The 9,624-nt window shown below is 49.3% G+C and overlaps 1 protein-coding gene across 1 annotated transcript; it reads left to right on the top strand.

The window, feature by feature from the left end:
• Positions 1–7,460: 7,460 nt before the first annotated feature.
• Positions 7,461–9,326, top strand: LOC146206331 (membrane metallo-endopeptidase-like 1). The gene has a single exon (XM_084608771.1). The coding sequence runs from the start codon at positions 7,461–7,463 to the stop codon at positions 9,324–9,326; it is 1,866 nt and encodes a 621-aa protein (XP_084464897.1).
• Positions 9,327–9,624: the final 298 nt, after the last annotated feature.

Below are 9,624 nucleotides of genomic sequence, written 5' to 3'. Positions count from 1 at the left end.
GCGTACTGCCACGTTGTGCCCGCCGACTCTCGGTGTTTGGTTACCCCCCGTTCGGACGACCGGATGCCACAGCCCCTGCCCAGCTTTCGGCATTCCACCGCAATGTCCGCAGCCCGAGGACGCTTCCCTCTGGTCTTCTCTGGAAGGAAAATTTTTTTTTTTTTACTTCACGAACTTCTCATGCCCCCCGCCCGCCACCACCCCGTTTCCTCTGACTTGTTTGTGCCGATGCTTGCCGCAGGCTCAAACAACCAGGAGCGCGCAAAGCACATAACTCACGTTGACCCGCGGTTCTTTTGCTGGCTGCTGCCGCAAAAAAACAAGCATACTAAAAGCGAAGCAAATTGTCTTTGCGCAGACGGCGCAGAGCAGAACTGTTTGTCGTGTGCATGCCACGTTTCCAGGCGCTAACGTCACGGCTGCTGCCTTATATTCGATAAAGGATCCCGCTGTATATTACATTACACGGAAACTTAGAAACTTAGAAAATTAACAGAAAATGGTGCAGCGAAATTGTTAGAGGACGTGATCTGACAGATAAAAAAAAAAATGAAAACATGAACAAATCAGGAAAACCGGCACAATGCCATCTGAGCATTTTATTGAAGTCCGTCATCGTTCTATATTCCGGTCCTGTAAATTTATATTCTTGTATTCTCCAGAACACCCTCTCTTTGGTCTTGTGCTGCTTGTTTCTTTCTAACAGATTCACAGGTGGCCCCGAACAACTGCAATGGGATGAAGGTACTAGCGTTCCTTTACATAACCCAATATAGCGGTAAAACATGCAAGATGATGAAACGGATGGCACAGCTTATAAGGCGCAGCTGGTATACAGGAAAGAAGCCTGCTCATGTTAACTATTTGCCGAGATAGAAGAGACAAACAAATTATATAGGGCTTGCATACAGTATAGCCCAATGAAAAAAAAAATGATTTCGCTCCGCTAAGGCCCTTTGATTCTCTCTCAAATTCTAGTGAAATCAAGCAATGCAGGAGGAAGGAGGAGAGTAAGGGATTCTTAACTTCATAATATCAGGTTTCTCTTGAAATCTCTTATTCGGGCGCAGAAAAAAACAAGAGAAAAGCGTTCTCCTACATGTTTTTATGAGCTAGAAAGTATTGAGATGGTTTCCGGCTCGACATTTTGTTGTCTAGACGGACGAATTGGTGTGGCGAACTGAGCGTGTCTCTTTTGTGCTCCCGTCTGCTCGAGACGGACAAATCAATCGGATGGAAATTTTTGTGGCCAGATGTCGGAATAACTTTTTAGACATTTTTTTTTCTTTAAAAATCAATTTAGATATACGTGAATGAAGCCAATTACATGCTAGCACTGAGGAATGCAGTACTAAGCCGATGTCTCAAACCTTCTATACGCTCTGGGAAGCGCAGTTCTGTTGTTTTTTGTGTGCGACATATGTTATTACTTTCGTCAACATGGTATTTCTTTACATATATTTTCTTGTATGTCAATTAAGTTCGTACACTGCCGAAAAGGGAACAGGCTTCTTCCCTCACATTAGGCTCTTTCTTTGGCATTTTTCAGAGGCCCATAGCACAACCCTCTTTTCCACTTACCGGCGCGGTCATTTAGTTTTTTTCTTTTTCTTTTCAAGTATTGGAAAGCGCGATCTAGTCTCTGAAAACGGAGCTGGCACACATACGCCACTGCCTTTTGGTGTGTATTGGTGACAGTTCGGCATTCACAGCATGAACAAAACCAGATGCCATGGAGACGGACGGCGAAGGGAGGAGCGCGTGCACAGCAGGAGGCGCGGTCCTTCCGGGCTGCTTGCTCGCCTCCTTTCTGTTGTTCTTGTCTTTATTTTACGTTTATGTGCTGTAACTATACGACACTAACGGGGAAACGGTTTCTCTAGATTCACGTACGGTGCATGGGCGAAGCAGCTTCGGAGACACCACCGTGCAATTTATTAGTTCAGTCTTCAAAGGAAAACAAGTGAATACCGCAAAGAAGCTCGTCTCAGAATTGTTGGCGAAATGGTATCCAGTATTCAGTTCGGACGTACAAGTATTTATATCGTGTTTTTTTTTTTATTAGGCGGGTGGGAGTTGGACATTTTGCTCCGGCGAAATTTGACGGGCGAGCCGATGTTAGCGACAGCAAAGTGGTTCACGTTTAACCCTCTTTCCTAGCAGTTCCGATCCTTGTAATTTTTTAATGTAAGCGTGGTTTTCGAAGAAGCAATTACGCCAATTCTTGCAATACACCACGGGATCACAGAATTATAAACAAACGCCCAGGAGTGGCCGGTTGGGACCTCATAAGATAAACAGCATTCCTTTTCGAAATTTTCTGAAGGTTTATTCGGCGTTGGCCGAGTTTTATGATTAATTGGTGTTTTGCTGTCTTTTCCTCTTGTTTGTTTTGTTGGGGATTTAGTCTTCGCAAGTCGTTTCATGAGTGGCTATTATGGAAAATTTCTGCCCCGTTAAATGACATCCGTTAATATGGAGGACCCGAATTATGGAAAGTTTTCTGGGGGCGAAGATTTTTCAATGTATTTATGCCTCGTTAATATAGAAACTCGCTCTCTGAACAATGGACAGGGGATGAATGCACACAGCCTATTCGGCCCATGCATTTTTGTCTCGTTGATATGGACATCGTTTAAAAAAAACAGGGGAGTCCGAACAAGTTAAAGAAGGGTGCGCAGGCCGGGAACCTTTGCGACAGCCGATACGGTCGAATGCCTGAACTAGTCCTGTGGAGTTGGAAAGAACCAAAGCGGGCGTGTCGTCGTTTTAGGAAGGGAGGGGGGGGGGGGGGGGGGCGCAAGAGCGGAAAGGAAGGGAGGAGGAGGAGAAAAGAAGGGTGGATGGCAGGGATCGTACACAGCAAACCGAGGGTCAGCTAACTAAAAAAGACCCCAAAAAGAGGGAGCCGGGAGATTTCTGGGTGCATCGGCAGCGCCACAACTAGAGGCCGCAGTCGGGAAAATAGCAACATGAGGTCGCAATAAATTCTGCTGAACGCTCTGCTGAAGAGAGGCCGGTAAAAGCGTAAGAAAGAAATAATAAGAAGAAAGACAAGCGCCAAAATTGGGCGTGGGAACTGACGTTTTTCTATCCCAGAACACAAAGTGTGTTCCACGAAGCCGTTAACGCTTTTCGGTCAGGGTTAAGACACACTCACGAAGTAGAGCGACAAAAGAAAGGCGACGAGCACGCAACCAGAATCGGGCGTCCCGTCCTGGACGCCCTTCCTTCTCATGCTCCTGGTTTTCGGCACTGTTGCGCAGCCGAACTACCACATTTTGCACCACAGCGATCCGCATGTCGGTTTCGCCTTGAGTCAACGATGCGGCCTTGACAAGGTCTGAGCTCTTCGTAGTCGGCTAGCTGTCGTTCTAAACTGTACTTGAGCTTGCAGTGTTTGTTTCATAGGAACACATACAAACGGCACAGGAAAGGGCTGTTTGATAGCTCTCTGTATAGTAGCCTGCCAACTTGATAGCCCTTGCTTCCATACAGAAACAGTACAAGGCAAGAAAGAGAATCAGAAGAACGGAAAGTCAGGGAGGTTAACTAGGTAAAAAGAATGCAAAGAAGCAGGAGCCTGTAACCCTCAACTTTAGTCTGACGTTTGGCATAGCGGGAGTTAAATGCAAAAGAATGAAGCTGAACTTAGGCGCGAAGCGGGAAATCTGTGAATACAAGAGGCAAAAGCCATCTCAGTCAATCCAAGCCGTGAAAGACTGGACCCAAGTTCAACTAGGCCTCAGCCTCGCCAGGTCGGCGGTATACCATCTATATATACTGCAGGACTCCGATAAATGGCTCAACGTCGGCATCGCAGCGAAAGCCACAGTCCGACAGCGCCCAGCACAGTTCGAAGACATGGAGTCAGCCTTGTTAATGTGGTTCGGGAATGTGTACGCGAATGGTGCTGTCGTGAGCGACGAAATGCTTCAAGAGAAGGCTCGCTGCCTCGGCAACATTATGGGTGCTTCTTCTCCTCCGTCTTGATAGGTTTTACCTGTGATCACGCAATTTTTGTTCAGTAAAACAGGGGAATGTTTACCGAGAAATATTATTCTGCGCTCTGTCTAGGCGTTACTGACTGCAGCTACTCAAGAGGATGGCTGACAAGGTTTAAGAACAGACATGACGTTTCGGGTCGACGGATTTATGGAGAAGAGGGTAGCATCGACATCTCGGCTGTGTTTATATACCAAATTAATTAAAACAGAAGCCATTAATTATAAATTTTTTCTCAATTATATATACTTTTCGTTTTTATTCATGACTCGTTATTATGAATGACTCGCTGTATGGACAGTTTTGGTCGGAAACCAAAGCGTCCATACTAAAGAGGCACGACTGTATTCCTATTTTTTCCCAATTTAATGTATTCTGTCGCAAAACAATGTACAGTGTATTAGAAAAAAGCTCGGTAGTCATCAAATTTTTTTTTTTCGAATTAAGAAAAAGAGCAAGGATGGAAGCTTGGGCGAGTTGGTGTCGGTTTTCTTGCCTCATAGCGCTAAACAGACAGGGACACAGCCAGACATACGGGACGGGCGATAAAAAAAAAAAAAAAAACGCCCGTCCCGCGTGTCTCGCTGTGTCCCTGTCTGTTTATTGCTATGTGGCAAGAAAAGCAAAAGAGCATATCGTCATTGTTGTCGTCACTAGGGTCAACAGCATATGTCTTTTCAGTTTATAGTAAGAACTGGCTTGTTTTATTTCTAATACGAACCTTATTCACGTGGGTCGGATGGGATAAACTCTTTGTATTGCATTATGGGCCTATGCGTAGTAACGTGGTACCCATGTAGGCCGTAGATTGAAACCGACCACAAAAAGGTAGGCGAGGAGGGGGAGCGGATTGCCACTTTAGTGCAGAGTTGGACATGTAGTGTCCGGAGTTTTTCTGCTTTTATCCGGGATATTGCTGTATAAAATTAGGAGTAAAATACAGCCTTCATACGACAAAATTCTGGCTAGCCTATATACCCTAGGATTACCGAGAAATGTATATTTGCTTTAAGTTACGGTTTAATTTAATGATTCTTTTTTTTTGAGGTCGAGCGCCCGACCTCAACCTCACATTTTGAGTTTGAGGTGAGGTTGAGTGAGGTCGCCAATGGTAATCTGAAAAGTGAGGTGAGGTCGCCTGGGGGACCTCAACCTCAATTGATGAGGTTGAGGTTGAGTGAGGTCGCCAAATATTTTTTGAGTTTGAGGTGAGGTCGAGGTTTTTGAGGTCGAATGCCCACCTCTGATAGTATTAATGAGAAGGTTGCAGGCATCGTAATTAGGCTTAACAAGCGGTATAAACTGAAGGTTGTACATGCTTATGCACCTACATGTAGTTATGATGACCAGACAGTTGAACGCTTCTATGAAGATGTAGATAGGGTATTATGCTTCAGCATCTGGACTTTTTAACCTCAGCGCCGCTTTCATTTCAGAGGAAGCGAGTGCATTTCCACTCCTCGCTGCTGTCTTTGCCTGAAGCGAGCTCAGCAGATAAAATTAGAGGGTCTCTTAGATGTCTCTTAAGCGGAGGACGGCGAAAGACTACCCTTGTCCTATCATTTGCCTCTCATCGTTTGCCACAGTTCGTCACTTCAAGTCGTCATTTGATATATCGGTCGTTTCCCAGTCCCTGCGTAGTCATTGTAGCCCTTACCACTCATAACTAAGCATCAACTAAGAATCAGCAGTGGTCATTATATGTCATCCTTTCACATATTGGTCATTTCGTAGTCATTTGCAGTAATGATAAGTCATGCCTAGCTATTATAGTCACAACCACACATCGCTAAGCACTTGTACTAATTTCTAATCAATTGCGGTCATTACATGTCATAGTTTGATATACTGGTCATTACAAATCATTTTAGTCAATATTAACCCTTATTAGTCATTAGCATTAGTCATTACCTCTATCAATGTCTATTTATAACTTTTATTGATTACCTGTCACCATCAATCATTTTCATTCTTAATTTCCGTCCTTGCACGTCCGCTTTTGCGACTGACACACCAGTGCACACATGCGACGCACAGATTTTCGCTCCATGAGCCTAGAACGGCTTTCGCCTTAAAAACAAACGCATCGCGTCTCAACGTTAATGTGCTTGCACACGCGCACACAAAAATGTTTGCGTTTACCACGCAGACACGAGGCGAACGCGTCCAGAAAGGAAGCAAACCGCGCGCTCGGAGCCGGCGACCCCGGCAGCGACGTGTCCCCGAACAGTGGCGCCCTCAGCAGAAATAGCGGGAGCAACTGTAAACTCCCCAAGGACGCGCTTGCCCATTGACGGCGGCGCGACGCAGCAGGCCGCACCCAGTGCGCTTCCATCGAGCGGCCGTGTCAGTGCAGATGTGAACGTGCAACATAAGGTCGGAAGACGTGAAGCGATTGTTGGTTGTAATTAACGCATACGCTTACGAGACCATGCAGATATCGATGATGAAAAATAAACTTTCAATAGTGTCCACTTCATTTAAACTTGAAAAACGCTTTGTTGCTTTTAAATCTTGATCCAATTTAGCTGGGACACCTTACGCGTATATCAAACTTTGCCTTTGCAACCTTGCATAAAACAAATCCTTATGATATCCAACTCCTGTATCATGATACACATGACCTACTCACAACTTTGGTAAGTCCTAATATATATCCCACATGCAATATAAAGGAGTCACAAAAGTCTGATAAGGAGAAACAGGATCTATATGCATATCTTGTGCATCCTCCTAGTCATGCATGCTTATTCATGGGTCCTTTATGCCCCATATCGGCTCCTATATACTCCCATATTATTTCATACAGGACCTTTTAAAATCGCATATGTTTTCAATAGGGATGAGCTTCACTGAACCTGTGCGAAAGAACAATACTCCATCGCCGCAGCCAAACAGCATTGTTCTTGTTGTGGTGCCGTTGTTTAGGTGGCACTCTTTCGCACTGTGCATTGCATGCCGTCGTCTTCATCATCTTTAATACGTGCGCAGTGTGTCTAAAACACACCGCTATAACACGTCCCTCTTACGGCGCATTAAGCGGCCTCAAAATTGTGTACTGTGCTACCACCAAGGCCTATTTCGCAGATGTTTGTATGTAGTCAGTGCTCCTTCATAACCTATAAATCGCCCGTCATTTGTTTAAATAAAAGTGATATCAAAATAATTGCGTTTGTTCCAAAACTACTGAATAAAGTAACTGATAACATATCAGAACTGAGGAAAGTAAATTGCTGCCAGTGTCGCTTGTGCAGCGCTGCCCGCCTTGCCTGAAATCACGTAAGCACACATCTTGCGAACCCCGTTCTCCCAACGCCACCTAGAGGAAATTGTTCTCCTCTCGCGCAGGCAGTGACGAAGGAGGCCGAGCGAGGCGCGTGGCGGGAGATCCTCGCGACGACGGGCCCGAACCGACCGCACCGGCAGCGGGCACAGCCAGTCTTGGAGGTGGCCAAATGTGCGACCAAGGCGGCAGCGGCCGTAGCAAATGGCGCTGCGGCGTCACCGGGGCCATGCTTGTGGGCCTGCCGCTGTCGCTGCTGGGCCTGGCCACTTGCCTGGGCCGCCGCGGTACGGTAGGCTCCCCGGGTGTGTGTTCAACGCCTGCCTGCCGCACGGCCGCCATGGCGCTCAACGTTTCGCTCAGCCGCAGAGTCGCACCCTGCCAGGACTTGCAGCATTTTGTATGCGACGGCTGGCCACGCATGGAGCGAGCCAGCTCGCGCGTTCAGCTCATCATGGACTACGCCTGGACGTCTTACAAGGTACCGCACCACAAGCAGTCGGCCGTTGACAAAGCGGTGGCCTTATTCCAGAGCTGCGTAACCTCTCTGTCCCCCGGCGGCGGAGACCGCAGCACGCTGCGCACCCTGCTCGCGCAGCTAGGCCTGACGCCAAGCACCGCGTCGCTCGGTAGCGCCTTCCGGGCGGTGCTGGTGCTCTCATCGCGCCACGGACTGCATCTCCTGTTCGCGGTGGGGCGGAACGCCACTGGCGGCGGCATCACGCTGCGGGCCGTCCAGCCGCCGCCCGTGAGTGGACCGCCGGCCTACGTGCGGCGCGTAACCGAGTTGGCCCTTCGGGACGACCCAGAGTTGGTGGCTCGCGACCTGCAACGGGTGGAGAACGAGCTGACCGCGCGCCCCGTACCAAACGAGCAGGAGGAGCGCACCGTGAGCCTGGAGGCAGTTGCCGAGGAGTGCGGTACGCTGGCCGACTGGCTCACCGAGCTACCCGGAGCCAACACGCACACGCCGGTGGCCGTACAAGCACCGGTTGCAGTACGATGGTACGCCAACTTCTTCCGACGCCACCGGTCGGATCCCACGTTGCGGCGCTACGTGGCCTGGCACACGGCCCGCGTGCTCGGCTCACTCACCCAGTACGACCTGTTCCGGACTACCCTGCATAACTCGCTAGGCCGCCTGGAGCCCAGCCCTGCCCTGGTGAAAGCCACCTGTGTGGCGCACGTGGCCAACTTGATGCCACTCGCGTATAATGCATTTGTTGCTCGCCACTTCGTCACGCGTCGCTCGCGTCGCGCCGTGGAGTCCATGTCGGAGGGCCTGCGGGCGGCTGCCTTGGCAAGCGTGCGAGCTAGCCGCTGGATGAGCGACCGGCCCAAGGCCATGGCGACGGCCAAGGTGCGCAAGCTTACATGGGTGCTGCCGCGGCACCGCCACGAGATGCATGTCAACCGCGCCTATGCACGCACCGGTGACCTCGGGCTCACGGACTTCCTCAGGTCGTACCTGAATGTGACAGAACACAGCGTCCACGGAGACACAGAGGAGACGAACCAGGCGTCCGTGAATGTGGTCTACTCACCAGAGCGAAACAGCATCGTCGTGTCGGCAGGCATGCTCAACACGCCATTCTTCGAGGAGACGCTTCCAGCAGCCTTCAACTATGCTGGCTTGGGACAACGCATGGCACTCCAGCTGCTTCACGCCATGGACGAACACGGCCGCTGGCACGACGAACGGGGCCGGAAGAGAGACTGGTGGGACGATGCCACCGCAGACGAGTTCCGCAATCGCGTCCAGTGCCCCAAGGGCGGCAGCCGAGCGCTACTGGAGAGCAGCGCTTTGCGTCTCGCGTTCCATGCCTTCCGGAGGACCCACCAGCACGTGCTTCTAAAAGGTCTCGAGGTTTACTCTCCTGACCAAATTTTCTTTATAAGCAGCTGCCACAAGTGGTGCGGGCGTGAGGACAGTCCTTGCAATACGGCGGTGCGCAACCTCGAAGAGTTTGCCACTGCCTTCAAATGCAAGCCAGGCGAGGCCATGAGCCCACGCGAGCGGTGCCCACTGCTGGTGTGAAAGGGACACCAAGAGAAAAGGCAGCTGGACTGTAAAGCACCATCAGTCAGAGCTCATCTAGCACCAGGTACAAGTGTTGTTGGCGCCTTTGTTTGTCCACATTCACAAAGAAAAAAAACTGGCTACTCTAGTCTAGTGGCAGTCATGTGACAGCCGAAATCTACAAGAAACCGGTCCTGCAGACTGTCCAGTGAGCCATCTGAACCTAGGGGGCATGTTCATCACAGCGCCTGCCGCAAAGAGTCGTTTCATTAAAGGTACCCTGGCGTGCATTGGTTTCTCTTTTGCAGTGATGGTT

Source organism: Amblyomma maculatum, chromosome 1, assembly GCF_055883805.1.
Source record: "Amblyomma maculatum isolate TAMU_Amacu chromosome 1, ASM5588380v1, whole genome shotgun sequence".
Taxonomy (NCBI): domain Eukaryota; kingdom Metazoa; phylum Arthropoda; class Arachnida; order Ixodida; family Ixodidae; genus Amblyomma; species Amblyomma maculatum.
The sequence above is the reverse complement of the archived record's forward strand: the minus strand, read 5'-3'. Positions and strand labels throughout refer to the sequence as shown.